The sequence below is a fragment of the Rhea americana genome, unplaced genomic scaffold, assembly GCF_003343005.1.
Source record: "Rhea americana isolate MKP2758 unplaced genomic scaffold, rheAme1 scaffold_362, whole genome shotgun sequence".
NCBI classification, from domain to species: Eukaryota; Metazoa; Chordata; class Aves; order Rheiformes; family Rheidae; genus Rhea; species Rhea americana.
Genome location: NW_028186493.1, coordinates 78387 through 106282, shown reverse-complemented (window position 1 = coordinate 106282; position 27896 = coordinate 78387). Strand labels below are relative to the sequence as shown.

Genomic DNA, 27896 nt, shown 5'->3' with positions numbered 1-27896 from the left:
TGGAGGAGGAACAATTAACTTTGCATTTCAAGTAGTTTATCGTTTTTTGGAAGTGACTTAGAAGAATAAAATAAAATGAAGAATTAGATTTGTATTTCACCTGGGACTGCAACATGAAGCTCTTATCTCATGTTGTTAGTAATATGCAATTGATATCACTTGTATATTATTCCCGAAGGTTTCATGTTTTGGCACCCTACTTGTCTGCCTCTTTGCTTAGCTGTAGCTGTATGTATACGTACACTCTACAGGCAGTCTTCAATAAATCATTACAGAGAACAGGTTAAGTCAGATACGGAAAATGCAGATATTGCAATGCTTCAATAGACTTAAAACCAAGTCTTTGCATCCATCGTGAGGCTGCCATTCTTGAGAGTGTTGATTCATAGTTCGTTGCCACCGTTCTCTTCAAATGCCTTCTACCTTATTTTATTTTGGGGACATCAGCTTTAGTTTACAGTAGTCATGGGCTTAACTGCACGTTCACAGTTTGACCTGGAGCTTTGCTTTTTCAGATTCCCAAAGCACATTATGAAAGGAAGAGAGGAAGCTACTGGCTGTCCCCCAAAAGGAATTCTCTGGGTCTCTTACACAGAGTAGGTGCTGGCAGGAATGAGGATTGAATCATTTTTGTCATGTCCTACATCCAAATTCCCACAGTGCTGGCAATTTTCTCCCACARGTGGAGCCATTAGGAGGAGGGAGTAGCTTTTTCCCTGTGATCTCCCTCTGTGTTTCCCTGGCTCTTTTCATGTCAAGGAGTCTCTGAGAAGGGCCATCTGTATTTTTGCTACTTACGTTTGCTCCCTTCTCTGTTTTGAATTGGAATCTCTCTGTTTTGGAAGTGAAATGTAGAGAGGAATTTTGATTTCTAAGCGTTTACAGAAGGCAAAACTTGCTTTTTTCTTCTTCTGCCCCCAGTTCTTATACTATTGCCTTAGAAAGCTGCTCCGTACTGAAATGTTGTTTTTTGTTTTCTTTCTCTCTTTCCAAAGTTATGGTCAGCATTTCTTTTCTTTTTTTTTTTTTTTTTTCTGTGCTTTATCAGTGATGAATAAACTAGTTAGAAAAGTTTTTCTCTTAGGTTAAGTTTTAGGGCATCTTTCTTGTTAATGAGATTTTTCCTATCTGTACCACAAGTGCCCATTTTGTTGCCTGTAAATGTATCTAAAATGCTTATCTTCCCATTTCCAAGCTTATTTATTCGTAAAGTTTAGGGAATTTGAAATGCTGCTGCGAAGTCACAGTTCCACTGCGAAGTGTCCAGCATGCAGGGTACACTGGAAGAATATTGGAAAGCCTGCTAACTTCAGAATCTCTTAAAGTATGAAATTTGTGGGGTTTGTACTTACTGGACAAAAATAGGATGGAATATTCCTACAGCATGCTTTAGTCTTTGAGGGCAGTCAGGTTTTCACGTAATAGATTCATAGAGATCGTATTTAGCTCCTTAAAGTTAACAAACTTTGAAAGATAACTATTGCTGTACATACAATTGTTAACGAAATTTTGACAAAATTTCAAATTACAAAACGGAATAACAATACATGCAAAATGTAACCCAGAATCCTGTTATGTAAAATATCCTAGGCCATATAAATACACATCACATTTCACGATCAACTACTTAAGACCTATCCATCCAAACTATTTACTCATGAAAATCATATGCAGAATTAATGCCTTATGAACAGCTGAAAGTTCAGAGTTTAAATAGCTGAATGTGTGACTGTGTGCAGTGGAGTGGTTTGAAATTCCAGTTGTGGGAAATAAATATGTACTTATAGTGTGTATCAGAAGGGAATTTCAGGAAAAATTAAGCATAGAGCCAATCTCCAAAAAAATATTTAGAAAAGTAAAATTTCCGGTGCCTTGGTCAAAAAGGATTAAATGTCTCTTTGCAAAAGAAGTCTTCCTCATTTCTGGAACACCTACCATGTTCTATTGACTTTCATTCTCATTTCTAGCATTCATAGATGTCCAGTAGCAGTTCAGTTTTAATATTTTTCATGTTAACGTAATTCGTCAGCATGTATGTTTGTGGACTTCCTTGCTCGTAAGATATGAAAATTGGTTCAGTTTTTCTGTTTTAAATCCCTTTTTTTTGTTGGTATATATCAGAATACTTTCACAAAGGATTGCTTTGATTAGTCCCTAGAGCATAATGTAAATTTAGCTAATTTTTCACTCAGTTTGTTGACATAAACAATATAAAGGATATCCTACATATTTTCAATGCTRTGTTATATTAAGATATTCTGTATTTTGTGTGTGTATTAAATAACTTTTTTCATAAATCTGATTTGTCAGAGGATTTAAATTTAGCTGTTTGTTTCCTTGTGGTTAGTCTTCTCCAGTTTGCATTTACATTATGAGATCATACTAAATTGCAGTCTGAGCGATAGGCTACAGTGCTTGTAGTACAAAGTTACAGTGTGGAGTAAAATTAGATAAATGTTCATCTTATGCAAAGTGATATCTTTGTCTTTTATCAGTAAAAGCAAGGACAACATCTACATCTGTTCTTAGGGCTTTTTTTCTCTTAGTATAAAATTCTTTTTTGGAGGGAGCAAGGGCAGCAATGTGTCCAGGTTTTTACAAGGTCACAGTTTCAGCTGTGTTGTATTTCCCAAACTACTACTTGGAGATTGTCTGGGGAAATGAATAACCATGATATTTGACCCATGATCTATTTATAGAAAGACTTAAAGATATAATTCCTTTTCCTAAGGGGAAGTAGGGGTATGAGAGTTGATACTCTGAACTGCAGTGATTCTCTAAACAGTACCRCTGCAGTTTGCAAAGGAAAGCATACTAGAAGTGGGGTTTTGACGAGTTAAATGAAGAGGAAATTGCAAGAATGAAGTAGCTGCGTGTGTGTGGAGCCTATTGTGTTCTAGCTGCCTTTGTTTGTTCTTTATTGTTTTATTGTTGTTCCAATACAATTTAATAAACATATTTTGAATGTCTGTTTTGATTAAGTAGTTTCCTGGAGATAAAACAATCGGATGCAGCAGTCTCTAGCGCTAAACTGTCTTCCTGCTGAGGTTGTGCATGTGACTTTTCTATAGTGTTTGAATCTTTACACTGAGATTCCTCATTAGAGATCACTTTCTGTCTGATACCTGGGTTTTAATTTTCTGTGCTGTCTTCTGTACCGTTTTCCTTGAGTACTACTCTCCTTTGCATTTATCTCTGTCACCTCTAATCAATGATGGAAAGGCGTTTCAGACTAAATCGAATTAGCCTTTCTTCCCTAAGTCGTATGTCTGTTCAGACGCTTTGTCTGATGGCGCACCACTTCTCCTTCTATGTTTTGTCACAGTACATAATAGATAATATGGATCTGTTTCATGGATTCTCGTGAACATATGTGAATGCGGTGCCTAAATAATTAATGAAGCTAACATGGTTTTATCTGAGCACAAATAATCCTGAAAATCGAATTATATACTACTCATATAGAAAGAATCTTGCCTCTCAGCACAGAATTGCTATGGATGGTCTGTTCTTTGCTGCATGTAGGCTAAAGTAGCTGTAGACAGCAAAGACGTTGCTCTTGCAGATCCCTGCCGTTTCCCTTCTAAAGTTAGGGACATTCGTTTTCATCAGACCTGGCTCTGAGGTGCTTGTAAGATAACTTGAATGCTGTGGATCGGCACATCCGTTATATTGTTGGTCTGTGTACTTGTCTTCACTTGAGGGTCATTATTAATAGGGTTTTGCTTGTTTTCTGAGCATTCTGCTTGTCTTGTGTGTTTTTTTGAACTGTTCCTAAAAATACGTTTTTTTTTTCTGTGAGGGTTCCCAAATAGCTTTTTCCTTGCATTATTTTGAGTATGCTGTTTTGGAGTATTCCTCTGATAAAACTATATCAGAAGTAGTAGTCAACTTTTCCTGTCACTGGTTCTAACTTGGAACTTGCCAGAGAGTTGAAATGGTGCTTTGTCCTTTTCCACATCAAAAAAATTTGTCAACATTGCTCAGTACCTTGCAAGACGGGTATCTATAATGCAAAAATTGCTATTGCAGTGATGAAGGTTGGAAAGTATGGGAAWAGCTTTACTTTTCCATTCTGGTGATCCCTCTAAAACTGCTTGGAACTGTACTGGTGATTTGTATTTCACCTTTGGAACTCTGTGAACAGAGCTATAAATACTAGTTACCTTGGTGCTAATCACTTCCCTGGGACAAGTGGGCTAATATACTTCTCTCACAGTACCTGTATTTCATTACACCTTGATGAATTCTTGATGCAGAATTTGTGGCAGATCAAGGTCCTTTAAGGTAGATCTCTTTCCTTGTCTCACTACAGAGCCCTGTGACTTTTCCCGGTTGCACTTTTGTTTTTATTCATTAGGATTCTGTRTATTTGGATCTCTGATTCTTGATATCAGTAGTGCATTCAGAAACCATTCAGCAAGAGGGGTCATAGTTCTGGAGTGGCAGTATTCCCTCACAGAGGTCTGTAGCACAGAAAGATGGTGCAGTTCCAAGCAAAGCAGATTTTTGCCTCCAAGATATTACAAGGCAGTTCTTAAGCCCTTGTGAGTATATCAGCATTTGAGAACTGCCTTGCTTTCTCTATATAAAAGTACCTTAAAAATCATTTCAATATTTATTGCTTGTAGCACACACCATTAAAATTAACAGCTTGTCATGTTGGGCTAAAAATAACCCCCCTGTGCTTCAGAAAACCCTGTGCTTCATCTTTTGTGAGCAGTGGTGTGCGCAAATGTGTGATGCCAACATCTACATGATAGATTTTGTAAGAGAGCATTGCAGGTATTCCAGCTGTTCTCACTGGTGTGAGATGCCCATGTGAAGAATGCATCCTGTCTGTACTACAGAATAAACAAGATACCTGCAGTATCACTGAGAGATTGTGAAAAACAAGTGATAAGAACAGCCACAAATGACAAACTGTAACATAATTGGACTATGGACTACAGGTGACAACTTTTAATCCAGCAATTGCTTTCCTCTGAGGGGGTCTGTCATCTCTCCATGTCCTTCCTCTGGATGCATTTGGACCTAGATGTGTCACCTTTATCATCCTTAATCTTAAGCTGAATTTGTCAGTGTAACATTTTTCCTCTTACAGCCTGCATATCCTGGATTAGCTCTTGATGTTATCTTGGGTCAAAAGCTCTTTTAAGCTTTATGCTGGTTCCTTTGTCTTCTTGTGGGACTTAAGGTGGTCATTTCTGTTTTGTGACAAAATTTTGGAGCCTGTATTTTTACTAACAGTTATGAGACTCTTTCTTTACAGACCTCTGCTATTTACTCGCTATGAATCTCCTGGTATTCACCTAGAAGTGTGGAAAAGAGCCAATACTTAGTTATTTCATTTCTTTGAATCGCTTCAAAAGTTGCAATGGCTCATAGGCATCCTGGAAGGTCGCTACTGTTCCTTTCAAGATACAATGCTGCATCTCTTCCCCCAGCCTCTCTGAGAGATTAAAACAAATAAGAGAAAACTGAGAATGCTTTAAGAAGCAACTTTGGAAATACTGATTCTTAAGATGACTGATGAGCTTCTATGACTATTTCTTATGATTCTACAGATAACCACTCTGCACCTCCTGATGTAACCACGGGCCTGGTGGAACACTCACATCATGAGCGCCCACAAGTAGCTTCAGTACGAGGAGTTCCCAGAGGCTACAGCAGCAGCATTTTGGAAACTGCAGATGGTGATTGTGTTATAAACTTCTCACCTTTCAATCTTTTTTCTGAATAAGTGAATATGTCACAAAGATGTGACACAAATCATGTACTGCGTACATGCTACCTCTGAAGCATTACAGTAGTGTGTGGTGCATGTGTCAGTCTACAAAAGGAGAAGAAACAGTTCTGGATTTCCCATGCTCTGCTACTGGGAAGCCAGTGAGATTCGTTTCCCCATTTTTGTGTATTTGTACTGTTAAAGACAATGAAAGCCCTTTAGTGTTAACATTGAATTTTATATTTTAATTATTTATATTGTAATGTGTTTATAATATTATATTGCCTCATACTTTGTAATTATCACCTAATATAAACATACATGCTTATGTTAAATGCTATTAAAATATAAGTGTCACATAAGCAATTGTAAATGTCAGCTGTATTCTGCCTGATTTTGTGTTGTGATTATTTTTTGCTAGCACTGTAAAATATTGTAAGATTCATCTTTTTTTTCAAAATTCTTTATTGCATTTTCACGCCTTTCAGAACTGAGTTAACATTAGATATAGCGAATACCCATATTCTGGAAGAAAAAAGCACTCTTCAGGTTTATATTGGAATCGAATGGAGTTAGCGGTTTGAAAAGCTAGATTAAAGTATGAAATGGTATTGGTAGCAGGCAAATAGCTAGGAAATAACATTCTTTTAAAGTGAAATAAATACATATTTGAAACTWTTATTGATCAGAGCTCTTTTTCCAAACAAGTTACTCTTGTCTTGAACAACTCCTCCACTTAAAAGCAGTGCTGAGCTTAGTGTTGATATCAGGAATGTAGCAGCATGTGTGTTTTAATGTATGTTTGTTAACATATGGTAAGTAATAAGGCTTTTCTGTTTGGCAGGTGTCCCAGTGAATAGCAGAGTGTCCTCTAAAATCCAGCAGCTACTAAATACTTTGAAAAGACCAAAGCGCCCACCTTTGAAAGAGTTTTTTGTTGATGATTTTGAAGAACTGCTAGAAGGTAAGTATTTCTTCAAATAAAATTTTCACTGTTTATATAAGCTACTCAAGGAAGTATTGACATTTCTTAGCAAGTCTTCTTTCCTTTTTCTCTTTCCAGTAGAAAACAAAGCATGATAGGGCTGTTGTCCTGGAGAGAGAGAGAGACTGTTCRTATACTGTTTTAAGTGAAGCGTAATCTTCAACTCAACCCTTCCCTCAGTTTAGTTGTACTCTACCTTACTCCATTGCTTTGAAAACACTTCTGATTCACCCTGACTTGCACCAGTGTGGTGGACTAGTGAATCCTAAAAGCGGTGACTGACAGATACTTGGTGAATTTCTATTCCCACCTATGCAAAGAACTTAATTGGGGCACCCAGAAATGATGTAATGCTTGGTGATAGACCTAATCTCTCACCTTTTTCCTGAGAGATTCTCAGCTCTACCTTGCGACCATCAGAGATTTTATAGGGGGTACTATTTCGAGCAAATCAATGCATCGCCTAATGTAATTTATGTCTCTGGAGGAGACTCCGGAAGTCTCTGGTCCAGCCGCCTGTTAAAAGCAGGTCTAACTAGATCAGTTTGCTCAGAACTGTATCCAGTCAAGCTTTGAGTACCTCCAAAGATGGAGATTCCAGAGCCTCTCTGGCCAGTGTTCCAGTATTTGGCCACCTTGATCATAGAAAAAAATATTTCCATATACCTAATTGGAATTTCCTGTTAGTTTGTGCCTGTTCCTTCTGGTCTGTCACACTGCACCTCTGAAAGCAGTATGAATCCTTCTCCATATCCTCCCATTAGATAGCTGTAGATAGCAATTACATTTCCCCCTTAGCCTTCTCTTCTTAAGGCTGAACAATGTCAGCTCCCGCAGCCTCTCCTCATATGTCATGAGCAGCATCCACTAATGATCTTGGTGGTTCTCCGGATACTGCAGATATGGTCTCCTGAGTATCAAACAGAGGGAAATGGTTGCTTCTCTCACCCTGCTGGCTACTTTGTTGCTAATATAATAGAGCAGTATGTGGTTGACTCTGTGCCCTGAGGACACACTATTGACTTCATCCAACTTTTTGTCCACAGGTGCCCTCAGGTCCTTTTCTGAAAAGCTGCTTTTTAGCTGGTCAATGTCCAGTTATATTTAGATGAAAAAGGTTTCTTACTAGTGACTGGAATTTATCATGATAATATTGTTTGCTTGCATGTTAATACTGGCTTTTTGGAATGCAGAGAATTTCATGATTTACAGTTTCTGCAGAATTAAATACATTGAGCGCACTGCGCAATGCATCTTGTCCGGGCACTGCATGAAAAAGAGGTTGAGTGTGCTCTGCAGATATTGCTCAGCTAAAAAAGCTGTTGCATTTTCTTTTTGCAGGCATGTCTCTAAGCAGAAAGAATAGTATTTATACCAAATACATGAATTGCTTACTAAAAAGTAGCCATTTCTAAAACCAGCTGCATCAGTTAATCTTGGAGTTAACCTTGTCCTATTCTCATAGTCTTACAAATAAAATATTACTCTTGTGACTATAGTTTTTTGAGCAGCTGCTACTAGATTTCACATACTATTTATCTGATGCTTTAAAATGTGAAATCATTACAATTCTATTTTTTTTTCCTTAAAGATCTTCCAACAACATTTTCACGGAAGTGTATATATGTTATTTTGGAGAATAAAGGGAGCATCTCTTGGCACTTTTTCATTTTTTTTAGTTATCGTAGATACTGAATGTTAGCTAAATCCAGCTATGAATTCATTTTGCTAACCAAGATCAAGACACATAGCTTCCTAAGCAGCTTGGGGCACAACTGTAACTGCAGTTTACTGGAAGATCAAATATTGCGCAAACCTTGTTACATGCTACATGGTTGTGAGAAATGATCCAGCAATCAAACAAAACATTCCTTTAGCTGCAGCATTTCAAGCTTAGATAATTCTTACTGGGAGCATTTCATCTAGGTTGTTCTGTATGTATGTTTTGTGTACTTTTTTATGTTTTTATGTACTATTATGGAAGCACAATGTGTCATTTGTCATCAACCAGTTGGGAATTTGATGCAGCAAAAAAAAGATCCTATTCTCACTGAAGCCATTCTGTCTGATAATGCTTCTTGACTTAGTGTAGGCTTATRTTTAAATAGATATGCAGAACAAATAGCAGAAAATATGTTTTCCAAGGAGATTTACTTGAAAAGAGTGAACTCAGGATTCAAATTCCGTTCCTCTGGCCAGGTCCTTTGAATAATGTGGAATCAGAACTCCAAAATGATGGTAACTTTCTTTTATGAAGCCCACGGATGATTAGCATGGCATCATCATAAAGCAGAGGAGATGTGATGATAGCTGTGAGGAAGAGGAAGACGAGTGATTCATAGAACAGTCTATTAAGTGTAATTTGCACCTTTTGTAAGGATTGATATTATGTCATTTTATTATTCTTTCGTTTTAGTACAACAGCCTGATCCGAATCAACCAAAGCCTGAGGGGAATCAAATGAATGTCCTTAAAGGTGAACCCTTAGGTGTGGTAACCAATTGGCCCCCTTCTCTGCTTGCTGCCCTACAGCGCTGGGGAACTACCCAGCCAAAAGCCCCCTGTCTGACTGCATTGGATACCACTGGCAAAGCTATTTATACACTCACCTATGGTAGGTATTGATGGTAACTATAAGAAAGAATTAGATGGTTGTTACAGAATGAATGGTTTGATTTATCTGGAATGGGCTGGGTGTGCCAGCGACAGATACTTTGAGATTGCTGTTCTGATGCAAATTATGAATTCTTTGGTCACTTACTGTTGCATAAGTCAAAACATATAAAAACAATGTTAATGAAGAAAAAGATGATTCTTTACAAGTGGCTGCACATCAACTTTAAAAAAAATATGCTTTTTAACTTAAAAGAACTTGCAAAGGAAAGGTAAAAAAAAAAAAGAAAAAGACTTGTGTGAAATAGCAGGAAGGAATAGATGACTAATAATGCACTTTTCTGATTTGCAGAGTGGATGCTTAATTTTAGCATGCATTCCTTAATTATTGAAAGCTGTGTAGACTGCTACTGAGCACTGAACCAACATTCCAGAGCCAGGTTTTACAGCATTTATTCCTGCTCCTTGTTTCTGAATTTTAATTAATCTTTCTGTCCAGGTTAGGATTTTTTTTATATATATACCTAGGCAGCTTCTTTCTCTAAGAGCCCTTTGCAAGGAGCCATGGTAAATGCATTTTGGAAATCCCATTAGGTTATGTCAAGCAGACTTGCTGTGTGTGTGCGCGTGTGCACTGATACCTTGGAAGAACCTAGTAGGTTTGTGAGCTGTGATTACRTCCACAAAAGCAATCTTGGTTTTTCCCCAGTATTTTTACTCTTATGCCTGATAATTCTGTTCTAATACAATCAATTTGTCTAGTGCACCTCAGGCATTCAGATTTGCCCAATAAATGTCACAGTTTTGGTTACTACTTTTTCATTTGTGTATTTTGTTCTTTCTTTAGGCAAGCTGTGGAGTCGGAGCTTGAAGTTAGCRTATACCCTGCTAAACAAGCTGACCACTAAGAATGAACCACTACTCAAGCCTGGAGACAGGGTATTTTTTGGTTTGAGCTGCATCAGAACAAATAGAAATTAACGTCTTAAATCTAAAATAAATATTTCTGAATTTCAGGTCTAGTGGTTGTTTCATTTCTGTAGTCCTTAGCAATGTGTTGGATTTCATGACATGCAAGACAGAGCCATCTCCAAAACCACCTTCTTTGTCAACAAACATGGCTTGTAATGTCTCTATCACAATACAGTACATATAGGAGAGAGTCTCTCCCTTTCAATTCTGCCTTTTCCATTCTGTCCTATCCATAGGTGCCAGCGCTGCTTACCTTGATGGGAATGTCAAAGAATCCCATAAGGAGCTAGGCACTCAGCTTTCTGTAGTAGCTTAGTGACTCACAGGACTGGCCAGCTGCATTTTACTCCTACCATGCTCATATTTCCCAGTCTTTCTCCTAGGTAAACCTCAAGGAAGAAATGTTGACCTCTTAGAGGAAGTAAGAGGAAGCTTGGTTTTAGTTACATTTCTTTTCCCTTTTCTAAATATCCAAAATGTAGCTATTAAGAAAACATCATTCAACTACATAATTCAGTTGTAAAAGCAATATGCTTTGCCTTACTCTTTGCAACTTTGAGTACCAGCAGATCTTGAAATCCATTGACAAGTACTTTTCAAGTTGCTGATTTAGCCTTTTACCTGCACAATAGCAATTTGAAAACAACAGATAGAATTCCTAGCACTAACAAATCTATTCCTAAAGCTATTGTTCTTATTGCTAGGAATGGAAAGAGTAGATACGTGAAGTCAAACTAGTGTTTTTCTTATCCCACGCACAGCTTTTTTTTATATGGTTATCTGAACAACATGACAGATATGAAAATATTTTTGTAAAGTAACCCTCTGGCTTCATGTGATAGCGTGTTTTTTGTCCTTCGACTCAGCCACAAGCATAGAATTTCTACTGAGATCCTATAACAAAGATTGAAAAGACCAGCAATGATAGTTTTCATTATCCGTGCATTTTCTCTATACCAATTACTGTAATAAAGATAGCAAAGATGGTCTCTATGAGTAAAGAGTGAGGAGATGTTTTCGCTGAGGGAAGCCATAAAATACTATGATTTGCAATATTCTATTATTAGTATTTCTGTTGTTAGTTTAGCTATGAACCTGAACAGTGTTGTGAACACTTTTTAAATTTGTRTATTAAACTGGAAAAAAAAACATTTCGTGTTGTTTTCATGCATTGCTGCAGGTGGCTCTCGTATTTCCTAATAGTGATCCAGTGATGTTCATGGTGGCATTTTATGGATGTCTCCTGGCAGAACTTATTCCTGTCCCAATAGAAGTTCCGTTAACAAGAAAGGTGGGTGAATGCATCCAAACTTCTTATGGCCTTATAAATAAAGGGAGGACTGTGGATCCGGTTGTCCTTGTATGAGACTCCTGGGAGACTGCACTAAAAGAAAGCAGTATGGTGCACCAGCTGAACTTTTGTTTCTCAATATTTGGTAGAGTGTAGGTCATGTTAAATATTTGGACAGTTTTTAATATTCAAGAATTTTAAAAAGGAAARGGAGGAAATTGCATGAAGCTAATTTAACTTTGATAGAGTACCTTCTTATAGAAATTTTTTAAATTTGTTATTTTTGAAGAGAACTGTGTAGCTCCAAATATAATACAGATATGCTGTAATTTCAGCTCCTTTATGCTGACTAGTGGGAGCAGAGGCAAGAGCCACCCTAAATATTGGAAATAACTAGGTAATCCCAGATCCACTGAAGTTATTGGAGGAGATGTGAAATCAGAGCTGAAAAGCTGCAGGCACTTGGGACACAGAGTCAGCTTCAAACTGGCTCAGTGTTTTGCCAGAGCTTATAAACTTTCCTGTAGTGTTGCAGACAGATGCACAACCTTTACTTTGGCCACTACATTACTTCTGTTGCTTGCCAGATCTACTGCTGTGTCTAACGTGGCTGGCAGTAAACAAAACTTAAATATTTTGAGTGTAGACTTCAGTGCTTTATCTTGTGTAAAGGCTTTACTGGCTAGAACTTTGTTCTTTCTGTATACATTGGCTTAATATTTTCTAAATATGCTAAAGTTGCAGTAAACTGTACTAAAGCTTGATTATTTGCAAGTTTGCTGTAATATTTTGGTTTTGCTGTAGGATGCTGGCAGCCAACAGATCGGATTTCTTTTGGGCAGCTGTGGAGTAACATTAGCTTTAACCACTGATGCTTGTCAAAAAGGCCTTCCTAAAGCTCAGACTGGAGAGGTAGTTACATTCAAAGGTATGCTTTTAAACTACTCATATTTCTTTGTAGGATAAAGAAAGTTATATATTGTGTCCTGCTATTAAGTCACTTTTATGACTTTTCGCACTTACAGCTTAGAAAGAAAAACTGGCATCGTTGCCAAGAGAGTAGGTCCTAACCGAGTTACTCTTTTTCCCAGCAGCAGTGTGGTGCTGGAGCGTTTGCTTGCCCCTTTGTTGCTGTCCCAGAATACTTGGAAAAAAATGATTTTAGAAGTGTAGTGACAGTAATTTTTTGTTTTTCTTTGAAGGTTGGCCACGTCTCATTTGGTTTGTGATTGATGGGAAACATCTGGCTAAACCGACTAAGGACTGGCATCCACAAGTACGGGATGCCAGTGCTGAGATTGCTTATATTGAGGTGATTCAACATAATATACCTAACCTATAGTTACAGTACTGTGGTTTATGTCACAGCGTATTTTCTTTCGTTAATCTCCTAATGCTACAGAAGAGATGACTACAACATTTTTTGCTGTGGAACAAGAATGTTTCCCTAGAGCTTGCCACAAAAATTGTCATATTGAGTGGTTTTGCTGAGTCAAACTAAGTTTGGGGTTAATTGGCATTTGGGGTCTCTGGGACAGTTAAACATGTGAGATAGAGAAATGGTCAGGTTTCATATGATATTAGTGTACACTTTGAATATATTTTTTTTCTTGTGCTAGCTCTTTGGTTCTTTTTAAAACGTATGGTCTCCATTTTGTAATAAAAAATCCTTTCAGTTCGGTACTGTAAATTGTCCATATTTGTTGTAAAGCTAATGCTTGTGTAACCTTTGTTTTTTCAGTACAAGACAAGTAAAGAGGGCAGCACAGTGGGCATTAGTATATCTCATGCTTCCATGCTGGCACACTGTCATGCACTTACTCAGGCATGTGGCTATTCAGAAGGTAAGTTACAGAGGTACAGCTTTCAAATGATACTCATAGGTGCTTGAATATTCAGAAAAATGATGTTGCAAAGTCATATTTACTGCCTTAAAAGAACTTCAGATAGGTAATGGTGGCTTTAATTGCAAAAAGGAAAGATCTGTTTCTGATTGACATGATGTGTGAAGGATGGTAAGAAGCCATTTGTGAGACAACAGTTGGAATGTAGTATAATTTTTTGAACCAACATTTTGGATTTTTCAGTTTTCATAAATCTGTTAGTAGTGATAATGGCTATATTGATTTCCATCCTCCTGAAAGCAGTTTCAAAGACTTTTGCCTTTTTGCTGAGAATCTGTTTTTCCCTCCCTAATACCTTTTGAAAGCAATGACTGGTTTCAGTAGTTGTAAGGGCAGCCAGTTCAGAACTTGTCTAACCCACCTCAATTTTGCCATGTCTTTTCTCCTGAATGCTAGATTTTTTCAGTCTAGTATTCTGCTGAGACTGAATAAAAATGTCAGTTACCTCATGCTCTTGCTTTTTGGTGACAGACTTGCTTTTAGTAGCAGGTGAATCTTGGCAGCTCTGAGGGAGTTTGAAGGCCACAAAGCTGGATACTGTTTTTGGAAAAAAGTTCAGATGCTAGGTGTGCTCGTAACTGCCTGTATGAATTACCAAGTAGTTTTTGCTAGATAGTCAAGTTTGAGATGACCACTTGTGGAATTACAGGAGTGTTCCCAACAGAGAGTGAGGGAGCTTTCTCCCACTGATTCTGGAGGCCATTTGGGGAGCTTGGATCTCTTTAAGCAGCATTGGATGCTGCCACTTAAGTATCCAGATCAGCCGGAGCTGCTCTGACAGTGCCAGCAGGTGTGCTGGGCAGGCAAGCTGGCTGCCAATTACAAAGCTTCTGATCTCTCAGGATGTTGCAGTTACTGACCTTCCCTTGGAAGCCTTGCAACATGCTCTGGGTGACCCTGCTTGAGCAGGGGAGTTGGACTAGATCTCCAGAGGTCCCTTCCAACCTCAACCGTTCTGTGATTCTGTCCTGGTAACTATTCTACTTCCTGATTCCTAGGAGTGTAACATTTGATCCCTGAAAAAAAAGTCTTGATTGAGAGAGTCTGAAAGTTGTATACAAAAAACCTTGTCATATTTGGCTCTACTGTTCTTGCTCCTCTGTGATGACTCTGCCTCCCTAAAGTTCAAAGTATAAATTTCACCGGTGCAAGTCATCTAGCCTGAAAACTTGAACTACATACTACTACTACTGATTCTACATAGCACATTTGAAGGCATGAGCAGATGTTGCTAACTGTGCACTCTTTCAGTCATTTTGTTCCTTTCTGCTTTGGGCAATTGGCTAACCCCCATAGCTCACCAAATTCTGCACAAGTGATACAAGAGTGGACAAGAAGTTACCRCAGTAGGATATCTGTATGGTTATTAGAATTATCATCAGAGACCCATCTTCCATTTCTCTTTTAAGACACCTTCTCATGACAGCTGCCACTACAAGAAATATAGGAAATGAGAGAGCACACCTATCTTGGAGGTAAAGGATTTACAGATGTTGCTGATTCCTGAAAAGATTATGGAAATCAGTTCTGGACTGAAGGAGGCTAAACATCTTAATTTTCGAAAAAATGCAAAGTACAGATACTAGCTATCAACATTCAGCTCTTCACAGAGGGAACTGAATTCTCTTGACATCCTGCAGGATGTTTATTTTTCACATTTTTATTGGTACATCCTACAGATGCTGCTGAGACATTTGTATGCTGTACAGACCATAGTCAGTGTAAAGCTTTGCCCTTTAGTTTGTTTTTAGTTCCTTGTGGCTTCAAGATTTTGGTCTCAGTAAGCCCTATATTCAGAAGGAAAAGGGTCTCCTTTTTGATTAATCATGGCCTACAAAATAAAGTCTCCATAGGGATTTGAAGCAAGTGGTAGATCTACTTAGTTTTAGTGGTTCCCTTGATGAATAGCCAAGAGTTGCACCTGGCACCAAACTTGTATTTAGGGTGCATCTGTGCTGCTATTAACCAAAAGCTGTTCCCTTTGAAATCTATTTACTGCCTGGAAGAATTTCATGGTTCAACATGTGTAATGTGGTAGCATGTGCTAATCTATCTTGAGACATATGGAGTCTCATCTAAAGATGCGAATCTCTTAACTGTTTTCTCCAGCCAATTCAGTTATGGGTTGTATGCTTTTCGAGAAGGTTAAAAAATACTGAGGATATGGAAGATGGGTGTTTCTGTATATACGTGCCCCTGGCTGAACTAGGTGCCTGTCACAGAGCACTTGAGTTCTCAGTCACCTGGAAAATGAACGGATATATGGCTTGCTCACTAAAATATTTTACATATTGGAAAATCGCTGTGTACTTTCTCAAAATTTAAAAGGAAAAATAAAAGCCATCAAAAAAATTTACCTGCAGCCGTTCTCTATTAGTGATAAGCAAGGTTTTTGCTTGATAATAAAAGATAGTCCACTCAAATCAGGCTAAATCTAGCAGAACTTTGATTCCATGTTTTCATACACATAAGGTGTTTGAAATTCTCATAGAAAGCATTAGAGAACACTTGAACAGGTATGGTAATATTTCTCATGAACCTAATTCTTTCAGATATAGCTGAAAATTTTTTTTAATTGAAAATTTCATCAGTTGGCATCAAAACCAAAATTTTGATCTACATGGTTAAGTAAGATAACAAGCACCTGAAAACAGTATTACAATCACAGCATCTCACAGTGGTTGAGGTTGTAAGGGATGGCTGTAGATCATCTAGTCCAACCCCCACCCTGCTCAAGCAGGGTCACCTGGAGCATGTTGCACTGGATCACATCCAGTGATATCTCCAGAGGAGAGACTTGAAGCTATAAGAGACTAGGAGCAATGAAAACTTGGTCTTAAATCCTGTGTGATAGTCTAGTTTATAATCATAATTTAAAGATAATTGCAATAAGTAGTAATACAAGATACTTTCAGCTTAAGCAGCCTATTGTTATAGACAATATAGCTTGGCAACAGAGCTTTGATTTCGTAGGGGTCTTGCAAGTATCATAGCTACTTTAACAAATGTCTTGGACTCTTAAATGTTCTGATAAAAATGCTTCTTAAATATGATGGACTTTTTTTCTGTTTTCAGCTGAAACACTGACAAATGTCTTGGATTTCAAAAGAGATGCTGGCCTTTGGCATGGAGTACTAACAGTGAGTATTTGAATTAAAGGTTTCTCTTCCTGGGGATAGAGCATTGGTAACAGAATGAGSTCATAAAATATATCAGTCTCCAACTATTTATAATATAATAATTATATTTTTCAGTATAAAATACTACTTTTTTGGTAATAGACTTTGCAGATATAGCTTATGTTTTTATTGATTTATACACATAGTTTTCACTAGCAGTTAATTGTGAGAGTTAACACTGCAGCTATGGGTTTTTTTTAAGGTATTGGTGCGTTTTGTATATTCTTTGAGCCTCTTCAAAGTTTATTTTTGAATATTTTTCCCATAGAGCGTTATGAACAGAATGCATGTCATCAGTATTCCGTATGCATTAATGAAGGTTAATCCGCTTTCATGGATACAGAAAGTCTGCTCATACAAAGGTAACCTTAATATTCTTTCTTAACCCCTCTTTTCCTGGATGAAACAGAAGGCAAAATTAAGTTACAGGAAAATCTGCGTGTGTAAAATGTATGCTCAAATATAAGCTGCTGCTGTTACCTAGCTGACTTCCTTTGCCATCAGTGTGTAAGGCGATGCCCTAACTTTAGGAATCAGGTACTCCCTTTCAGTGTTAGATGTACTGATAGATTCACTGATGAGTGACAAACAGGATCAATCTTTATATTGGCTTCTTTAAATAGACTTCTAAGGACAAGTGTGTTTTTCATCTCAATATTTGAATTTACAGTTTTAGTAAATTCTAAAATCAAGTCCGTCTGGAGACACTGAGTATTCACATGTCATAGCAATTAGACACTTGGCATTTATTTGTTTTCTGCTTTTGTAGTTTGTTTCATACGTATCAGTAAATGCATAAACATATGTAATTTTTTTATTTTGCTTTGTATGCACACACAATGTAATTGTTGTCTCTCTATTTTCAGCCCGTGTAGCAGTAGTAAAATCACGTGATATGCATTGGTCACTTTTAGCTCAGAGAGATCAGAGAGATGTCAGTCTGAGCTCTTTACGAATGTTAATAGTGGCAGATGGAGCAAATCCATGTGAGTATGGGTGTGTTTTTCTGGATCCGTGGTAGTTCTCTGTCGAAGATGAAGTGAAGCATACTGTAAATCACAGATCTCTGGACCTATAGCATAGGAGCTCTGAAGCACTGGCTGTAGTTCATCTTCAGCAAAAGAGAGAGGGCAGTGGCACTCCTTTGTAAAGGACCCTGGAGCAAAACTTTCATAGAGAATGTTCTCTATCTATAAAGAATAGTTGGTAATGTCATTAAAAAAAAATATGTCATTTTCAAGTAAATCATAATGGCTGTCACAAAATAGCTGCTTGTGTATTGCATGTGGATATAGTCTTCGAGTTGCAGTGTGTCTGATTCTGTATGTGCCTCAGGGCACATACATTCTGTATGTGCCTCWGTAGTGTGCAAGGACATAAAAATCAGAGCAGTCATAACATTAAATCAAACCAATGACATCTCTAACTAAAACATGCAGTAAGGTCTTCCCTTTGGCTGTCCATCATACAATGGTGTTTTACAGTAATTTCATGACAAAGCAGCTGGGAGGGTTTTTTTGCCATAAGCATGGATATACATTATATACTCGAGATGAGGCCTCCCCAGGGCTGAGTAGAGGGGCAGGATCGCCTCCCTCGACCTGCTGGCAACACTCTTCCCAGTGCACCCCAGGATACCATTGGCCTTCTTGGCCACAAGGGCACATTGCTGCCTCATAGTCAACTTGTCAYCCACCAGCACTCCCAGGTCCTTCTCTGCAGAGCTGCTCWCCAGCAGCTCAGCCCCCAGCTTGTACTGGTGCCTAGGGCTATTTCTCCCTAGGTGCAGGACTCTGCACTTGCCCTTATTGAACCTCAAGAGGTTCCTCTCCACCCAACTCTCCAGCCTGCCCAGGTCTCTCTGAATGGCAGCACAGCCCTCAGGTGTATCAGCCACTCCTCCCATCTTGGTATCATCGGCAAACTTGCTGAGGAGGCACTCTGTCCCTTCATCCAGGTCGTTGATGAAGAAGCTGAACAGGCTGGGACCCAGTACTGAGCCCTGCAGGATGCCACTAGCCACAGGCCTCCAACTAGACTCCGCACAACTGATGACAACTCCCTGATCTCTGCCTTTCAGCCAGTTCTCAATCCACCTCGCTGTCCACTCATCTAACCCACGCTTCCTGAGCTTATCTAGGAGGATGTTCTGGGAGACAGTGTCAAAGCCTTGCTGAAGTCAAGGGACACAATGTCCACTGCTCTCCCCTCATCTACCCTGCTAGTCATGCCATCATAGAAGGCTACCAGCTTGGTTAATCAGGATTTCCCCTTGGTGAATCCATGCTGGCTACTCCTGGTCACCTTCTTTTCCTCCATATGYCTGGAGATGACATCCAGAATGAGCTGTTCCATCACCTTTCCAGGGACGCAGGTGAGGCTGAGCAGCCTATAGTTGCCTGGGTCCTCCTCTTTGCCCTTTTTCAAGACTGGAGTGACCCTGGCTTTCTTCCAGTCCTCAGGCACCTCTCCAGTTCTCCATGACTTTTCCAAGATGTTGGAGAGCGGCCTGGCAACAACATCCGCCAGCTCCCTTGGTACCCATGGGTGCATCCCATCCAGGTCCATGGATATGTGAATGTCAAGCTTGCCCAGAAGATCTCTAATCCTATCCTCCTCAACCAAAGGAAAGTCTTCCTTTCCCCAGACTTTCTCCCTTGCCTCCAGGCTCCGGGATTCATGATGGCTGCCCTTAGCAGTGAAGACTGAAGCAAAGGCGGCATTCAGTAATTCTGCCTTCTCTGTATCCTTTGTCACCAGGGCACCCACCCCATTCAGTAGTGGGCCCACATTTTCCCCAGTCCTCCTCTTGCTACTGATGTATTTGAAGAAGCCCTTCCTGTTGTCCTTAACATCCCTTGCCAGGCTCAATTCCAGCTGGGCCTTAGCCTTCCTCGCCGCATCTCTACGTACTCTTGACTGCATTCCTGTAATTCTCTCAAGTAGCCTGTCCCCTCTTCCACATTCTGTGTACTTTCTTCTTCTGTCTGAACTTGGCCAAGAGCTCCTTGCTCATCCATGTACATCTCCTGCCCCCTTTGCTGCACTTCTTTCTCCTTGGGATGCACCCCTCTTGAGCTTGGAGGAAGTGATGCTTGAATACAAGCCAGCTCTCCTGGACGCCCCCCCCCACCCTGTTCCTTCTAGGGCCTTAAGCCATGGGATTCCTCCAAGTAGGTGTCTGAAGAGCCCAAAGTCCGCTCTCCTGAAGTCCATGGTTGCAAACCTGCTTGTTACCTTACCTCTTTCCTGCTGGATCCTGAACTCCACCATCTCATGGTCACTGCAGCCAAGRCTGCCCCCAACCTTCACATCTCCAACCAGTCCTTCTTTGTTGATTTGGACAAGGTCCAGCRGGGCACCCTTCCTCATAGGCTCCTTCACCACCTGTGACAAGAACTTATGATCGGCGTACTGCAGGAGCCGYCTGGACTGTTTGTGCCTAGTTTTGTTGTCCTTCCAGCAGATATCAGTGAAGTTTACTGTTGCGCATTACTTTACATGCTATTATTGTGGACTTGTGAAACACAGTTTAAGTGATCAGATGTCCTTTTAGATTTTGGGCTGAGTGTTAAAGCCCAGGTAGAGTTCTGAACACAAGTGAAGAAGATTTTTTCAGAAGCATTTAATGCTAATTAATGTTAATCTTTTAAATTATTTGGAAAGATTTTTTTCTTAGAAAACATTTGAAGACTTTTCTCAAATACAGTTACCCGTAGCAACAGAATACTCACTAGATCACTGAAGGATTTTCAATAATGTTAAGTGTTGCTGAGTGCCACTAGAGAAAGAGTATAGGCAGTTGTGATTTTTCATTCTGCAAATTAGTTAACCACTATTTTATCTCCAGAAGTAGCATCTACTAATAGACTGGGATGTTCTTTAGATATTTAGAAAGTATGTTGCTTTTGTGCAAGATTACGATTGTGTTTGTATGGCTGAATTGCAAGTAAACGTGAACTTTGAAATTCTGCAGACTAAACTTCCCTATCCTTGACAAAATATTTCCAATTGTGTGATTATTCTTTATAGGGTCTATATCTTCATGTGATGCATTCCTCAATGTATTTCAGTCCAGAGGTTTGAGACCAGAAGTAATTTGTCCCTGTGCTAGTTCTTCAGAGGCGCTAACTGTTGCTATTCGCAGGTAATTTTGTTTTGGGAGAAACAAACTGAAAGCACTTTTTTATTATTGAGCTCTCTCTGCTAACATGGTAGTCAGAACAGAGTACAACATAAAGATGCCCAGAGACCCAGACAGAGGAAGCTTACAGATATCCCCTTTGTGAAGCACATGCATATTAAAAACAAAAACAAAAGAWACCTTTATTTACTTAACACCTTCTATTTTTTTTTAACTGTTCAGGGAAATGAGGTCCCATCCTTATTGATTCTGTTGGAGGACCCTTCGAAAATGATCAAAAATTATCATTAGGATGGTTATTTATATGGTAGGGAGAAGAAGAGAAATCTTCAATCCCTTATACACATTGTCTTTTGCCCCCTAAAGAGAGAGAAGAAAAAAAAACTTTTTGTAATTGATCTGAAGAATACAATCAGAGTTCAGGAGATTGCAAAGGATACTCTGAAAAAAGCAAAAACTTTAATTGTAAAGCTGAAATATGGATAGAGTATGCTGGTATTTTTTGACAGTGTTTCTAATCAGAATATGCTGTTCAGAAGACCAATTTCAAAAAAATTTGAAACAAAAGGGTTTGAGATATGGAGAGTGCTTTTCCTGGTGGGAGAACTGACCTTTCTCAATTTAAAATAATGCACTTAGAGAACTGTGTTTTACAAAAATGCTTGGAATCTTTTGTTCTGTTCCAACCTGAAAACTGGAGAGTTATCACAAAATATAGTTGTTGGTCCTCAGTCAATTCTGTTCAGAGATACAGAAGTCTGAAGTCCTCAAAATACTTCCTAATTTTTCCAGTATTCAGAAAAGTTAGCCTTCAAATGCTTATTCTTGGCACTTCGTTACACATAATACAACTAAATCCTCTCTGTAACATTCTAAGCTGGGAGTAAGATGTGTAATGTTTTATTCTATCTCCTTTTTTCATTAATAAAATACATTTCCGTTCAGATCCTGGCATAATTTGCTTGAATACTACTCTTGTCAAAGATGAGAAACCATTAATTCCGTTAACCTAAATAACAGACCTGACAGACTTGCACATGTTTGTGGTGACTGTATTACCATTGGTCTGTTGATTCATATCTGTTTTAATTTTTGTTTTTCAGACCTCCAGAACTGGGTGGGCCTCCTGCAGGAAAAGCAGTGTTGTCAATGAATTGTTTGAGTTTCAGTGTGATAAGAGTGGATACAGAAGAAAAGTTGTCAGTGCTAACTGTACAGGACGTTGGTCAGATTATGCCTGGAGGTAGGAAAACATTTCCTGTAGCTTTAATCGTACCCCACATAATTTATCTTTACTTTATACTTGTGCTTATCAAATGTGTTTATCAAATAAACAATGATGTCAAATGTTAATAAACACCTTCAGCATAGTATAGCTTATGTTTTGATGTGTCACCTAAACACTGGAAGATTAAGTACTCTTTCAAATAGTTAAGTAAAAATTTGCAGTGGAGTGTTAACCTACAATAAATATGAATCTGACCACTTGCTATGGGCAGTTATTCTTGGCTGGTTTGCAGTGTTCTCTTATTGTTCCTTAATTAACATTAGAGTTACATATATAGCAGATATATATTTGCTATATATGTAACTCTATATGCTATAGTTACATAATAGCAAATAAAGCAGAACCAAACTTTTATGAGAGAAAAAKAAAAACCTTGGTAAGAATTACTAGGTACTTGAGATTTTGTCTCACCTAGCAGTTCATTCTTTGAGTGATAGTCCATGTGTTTGTACTCCAAGCCACAAGTGCTATGAGTTATGGTAGCTCTTTTCTTCTGCAATATCTGCAGTGGTGATCTAAGACCGTTTATATAACATAGAAGCATATGTAGGCCAAGACACCACCTCTGTTCCTCTCAACCTTCACAATGTGAGTAAGAGCCATGTTTTAGTTTAAAAAAAGATTATTTAAAAGAATGAATGATCTTTTAGTTGAAATTCTCCAATATCTGACAACAGTTTACTGATTTTATAGGCTTTATTTTTATTACTGCTTTCTTATTTTTATCACTTAGCCCTCCATCATTACAAGACCTAGCTTTACCCTGACATGTAGCCTATCACCTATTAGTGTGTGGCCTAGAAACTTAAGATAGCATTGAAGTCTTTCGTTTTTGAACCTGATACTAAGTATATGTACTCCTGTCAGGCTCTCACTTTGAATTCCTGTAGAGTCTTTGTGAAGCACATTTTATATGGTGCTGGATATACAGGTGATTCCTAATAACTTGAAAGTTCAGGAAGAAGTGACTTTGAGTTTTCTTCTTGATAAAACTGTCACACTTGGAGTTCCAGACTGGACATCCCAGCAGATTGGTCAGCCCTGGATAAGACTCGGATCTTTAGTAATGGCTGTTCAGATCTCTTTACTTCCTAAGGTAGCTATGGACATTGTTCCCCAGCCCCGTTAGATGGATTGTAGCAAAAACCTCTAGGCTCTTCTCTGCTGTCCTCCTTTGAAGCTGGAATCATGTATTGAAACTTAGGACACCCTAGAGAAAGTTAATAAAATTAAAGAGCCAAACCAAACAAAAAACAGTGGGCAATGACTGGGCTTTGTCTGTGTGCTGAAAGACCACTTTGTGTTCTCTATTTCAGTACTGAAGGTTGCAATATAAACCTTGGTTAGTTTAGGATTTCCTGGCAGCATCTGTATGAGAGCACCAGCGGCTTCAAGCTCTGTCCTGACTTGGGCTGGGTGTACTTGGAGAGGATGATATGCAAATTTCTTGGAATTCTCTTTGCTGCTTTGGGTCTACTGTGGTGTCCAAAGGACCTGATTCATTCTGGTCATGCCCTTGACACATGTGGCTTTGCTATTCTTGGTGCAGTTTCATTACAAACCTCATATTATGCTGAGATGTGATTCCAAAGTCCCCCTCTTCTGCAGAGCGTTTTATTCAAGGTAAGCGAGGATGAAAGGAAAAGCCATTTTCTGCTGTTTCAGCAAGCACCTCTTCTCTAGATATTAAGGCCCTCCTATCAGTAAGAGGAAGCACACACCTCTCTAGCCTGCTGATAAAAATCTCAAGCCATCTTGTAGAAAGTCATGCTGATCTTGGATCATTTTCTTCGTTACTCACAGAAGCGTTTTGTCACCACTAAGGATGATGGTAGTTATTCCTACTGAACTTAAATTCAGGTTCAGAACTTCCTCCTACTACCAACAAGAGACTAAGGAGAATCTCTGCATCTCAGCCCCTGATTGGCCATATCCTCTGTGCATAAAGGGAAAGAAACCTTTAGTACTGAGATTCATGCCTGACCTRCTTATTTTAACTGCAGAACTTTCGAACATATCTACTCTGACCTTCAAGGTAGATGTGCAAGGCAAGATGTCTGCAATGCTGTTTTTGGGAGCAAGGGCCTTGCAGCCAGGAGGAGGATTTTACTATGCTCCTAGAATGTTTCACAGGATTGTATACATTCTGCAGATCCTCTTGGAGTTCAGTGTGCCAGGTGTCCTCAGGCAAGTGATGTCTATGTTGGTCACAGACCAACAATCCTACTTAGAAAAATTCTTGTGTTCAATTGGTTCCAGCAGTTACCATTATGTCACCATGTTTCTTTACTGCTTGTGATCCTTGAGCATGATCTCGCATACTTCTGACATCACAGATCTGAGTCAAGATAGCCAGGCTGGGTAATCTACAACACAAGAATTTCTGCTTCAACTTCAACTCTAGGAAGTAATGCTGTAAAGGTAGGCCAGGGTGAGTACAGCCATCAAGGATAACGTCTGTTCATCATCATATGACCTGAATGTGAGGGCATGCTCAAGGATCATGAGCAGAAAAGAAAGAAGCATGGTGACTTGATCTAGCTTAATGGGTTCTGAATTTCTTCATCTGGACATTCAAATTCAGGTTCTTAAGCTTAGCTAACCTTCTTCTGGGCCTTTCCAAACAAGGCTGGCTTGTGTATCTGAACCAGCAGAATGGTTGTTTTTTGCACTTCAGCCAGAATACAGATGGCTTGTACTACTACTGCTATCAAGCTCAGCTGTTCAGGCTATTGATGTTCCTTTGAAACTCCATCGGAATTTAGCTGCATTCACAATTAGTTTCTCCTGCTTTGATTATTGATTAGTCTCAGGAACATGAGGCATCAAGTTTGCATTCCTTTCAGATAGTTATAAATCATTTAGTGAACTGGTGGAGATTGAACTTGGCATTCATCCAGCATTTAAGATTCAGAAAAGTGGTACTTGATTCAGCATCAGGTAAAATCTTTGGATCTTTTAGTTGCATGAAGATCTTCCTCCTGGCTTTGCTGTAGGCTTGTTCTCTGAGTGGAGGGTGCTTGACTACACTAAGGCACATAGCAACCCGGTAGTTGTATTGCATCTGACATTCCTCTTCATATCTAAGCATTACAGCTGTAAGCTCACATGATTAATCTTCTGTAGTGTGTTTGCTCAGTGAGCAGATTCAGGTCTGCCTTAGGATGTTGGAAGAATTATCTGCATGTTTGTGGGTAAGTCATTTCATCTTTCTCTTCCATGCAGGTTGCCAGTGCTAAATGTGTCCCTGCCCTTGTGAAATGCACAGTTGGGCAGTTTGAATGTTTTGGAGCATTGTCAGGACCCTTCAGTCCCGTATGTTTTAGGATATCATTTACAGACAATTGACAATACCAACATGACTTTCTGCGTTAGTAAGAGCCATGGAGTGACATGTCTGAGGGGAGAATAGTCACCAGTGTGTATCCATCTAGTGTCTCAAAGTGATGTAATCTGTGTTTGATGACTATCACTATTTCAGAACATAGTACTAAATAGCAAGAATACTTGAGATTAAGCCAGAGTTGGACGGTTTAAGAAATTAACTGTTTTTAAACTCTCATATTCATCAAAACATTAGTATCTAGGGCAGATTAGCTTCAATTTGACAAAACAATAAAAATTCCGTCCTTGAGGGTATATATTAACAGCAATGCCGCTGTACTTTCCTTAAGTTAGAACATATACAACAGAGTGCTCTTTCTAGAGGACAATCTGAGTGTTTTATTCACTGTGAATGTCTCTTAGAAAAAAGAAAAAGTAAGAGGAAAAAGCTTTCAGATGAGGAGGAAGGTGGAAAATCTGACAAGTGTTTATAGATGTGTACCATAGAAACTAAGGAAATTAATGACTTTTCAAATGAGTCTGCATGTACGTTCTAACAGTGAATATACTTTTGCTTTGCCTTGTAAGATTTAAGCTTTTTTCTTTGGAGTATTCGTGGATGACGTGCTCTGCCCCTTCTCACTTGGTGTTTGGCATACAGGAGAGAACATATTCACCACCATTTCCTTTCTTGCTGCTTGATGAGTCTTGCTTTTTGCCTGTTTCCTTTTTTTTTTCCTTTTCTTCTCCTTTGATTGCAGCGCTTTTCACCGAAGGCCTAATTTGAATCTTATGCCACCTGATGGACTGTGGTCCATCTTCTGATCCCCACTGAATATTTGTAATGTCTTGGAGACAACTACATGCCTTAGTCACTCAAACATCTTATGATACAGAAACTCACATTCCTGATTTTTTCTGTTGTTGTTGAAGTGTGCTGTGAAAGTCATCTTCCAGCCCAGAGCTGGTAGCTATGCTGAAGCTTGTTCAGCCAAATCAAATGGTTCTGATCTCAGTATCCTTGAAGATCCCTGGTGTAGTTTATTCAGGAGCTGTCTGGTTAAAAGGTTATGGCTTAAGTGTCCATTTTTGTCCTCATTTTCTTCAGACCTTGCTATTTGTTCTGAGATATTGTGATCTACCAGGTTACGGTGGGATCTTATTCAGCAAATGAGGCAGGCCCCTCAGCACCAGCATAAAGTCTTATGTCACTGCTGTGTAAGCCATAGAAACACTCTTGATACCCCATCTTWTTCAATTGCCTTGGCTGTTCATCACCTACTACAAATACCAGTGACAAAGCTCAAGGAAGTGTAAGCATCCACGAAGAAACGTTCCCAAGAAAGACAGCATGGGAATCCTTAAGAGTAATCTAGTATGCATTCCCTGGGATCTTCTCAGCAGCTCCTGGAGGGAAGACGTTCTGTCTCAGCTGTTGACCACCTCAGGCTATTTCGCACATCCTGCCTGGGGAGTTCCTGTCAGGGAACCAGCCTTGCTAAGAGAAGTATTTGGCTCGTCACAATCATCAGTTCTTTTTTATGGTAAAGTTACTAGTGAGAGTACCAAACCTCTCTTCCTCTGCCTGTTTTGTGCCTTCAGCTTCCTCATCAGTTGGGATGTGATTGGCGTGTCATCTATTATCTTGGAAACATATTAAACCTTATGTTTGGACCTGGATGTGAATGCTCAGGGTACTCAATTCAGTCTGCCTTGCTGCTACTTTCTGATTTGTCATTTTTGCTCTTTTTGCAGGGATCCTTCTCAAATCCTTTCTTCAACATGAGGGTACCTCCCTCTTGTCTAGAAGACCTATATCCCCTATATCCCCTTTGTAGGGATATCCTGTACTAATGTAAGCTAAGGGAAAAATTGCTGCAGCAATTACTTTCTTACACCCAAGCAGAAAGGTTTGCGTCAGTGTCCTCTCTTTGGCTTCTACAGGATGAATGTCAACTACTGCATCTACAGTTTCAGGTTCTGGATGGTAACTTTGTTCAACATCTTCCCAGAAGATCTAGGAGAAAGGTTCCATCTCTCAAACCACGGAAAGCCTAGTTAATTTGGCAATTTGGCAATGTCTTAGATGTCACTGTTTCCTCTGTGGCTCTACAAATGTTTTCCTGGATTCTGGTAGCTATCATGATGCATATTCATTGCAAAGAAATCTGATTCCTTCACCTCAGTGCCTGATTTGTGAAAGTTGTTATGGACTACTTTGTGATGCTTTCAGTCTTCATCCATAGCTTTTCTGTGAATGGGAAGAAGCAACATTTCATTCTTAGTCTTCAGAATTTATTGTAGCAAGACATAGTTCTGTGTATTCCACTTGGCTTCAGTCTACTACGTGACAGCTTCCACTGCAGAACTACTTCTCCCAGGGATCTGCGTGTACAGTTGTGATGAGATGTTTTCTTCCAATTTAAATTATGTGCTCTGGATGCTTGTTGGGACCTCTATTTGAGTCT

General features: G+C 39.1%; 1 protein-coding gene across 5 annotated transcripts in view; it reads left to right on the top strand.

The window, feature by feature from the left end:
• The window catches only part of DIP2A (DIP2 acetate--CoA ligase A), a 128578-nt gene that overhangs the window by 68246 nt on the left and 32436 nt on the right, over window positions 1-27896 (top strand). For all 5 annotated transcript variants that reach the window (XR_014896744.1, XR_014896743.1, XM_085312413.1 and 2 more), the window contains 13 exons: window positions 5568-5696; window positions 6573-6692; window positions 9130-9327; window positions 10174-10265; window positions 11479-11589; window positions 12394-12517; window positions 12792-12901; window positions 13331-13433; window positions 16569-16633; window positions 16941-17034; window positions 17539-17658; window positions 20705-20819; window positions 21920-22059. Coding sequence is in view for 3 of the 5 variants with exons in the window: in XM_085312413.1 (XP_085168539.1) it covers window positions 5568-5696; window positions 6573-6692; window positions 9130-9327; window positions 10174-10265; window positions 11479-11589; window positions 12394-12517; window positions 12792-12901; window positions 13331-13433; window positions 16569-16633; window positions 16941-17034; window positions 17539-17658; window positions 20705-20819; window positions 21920-22059 (1521 nt within the window). In the remaining 2 variants the exon portion in view is untranslated. The remainder of the gene's footprint in view (window positions 1-5567; window positions 5697-6572; window positions 6693-9129; window positions 9328-10173; window positions 10266-11478; window positions 11590-12393; window positions 12518-12791; window positions 12902-13330; window positions 13434-16568; window positions 16634-16940; window positions 17035-17538; window positions 17659-20704; window positions 20820-21919; window positions 22060-27896) is intronic.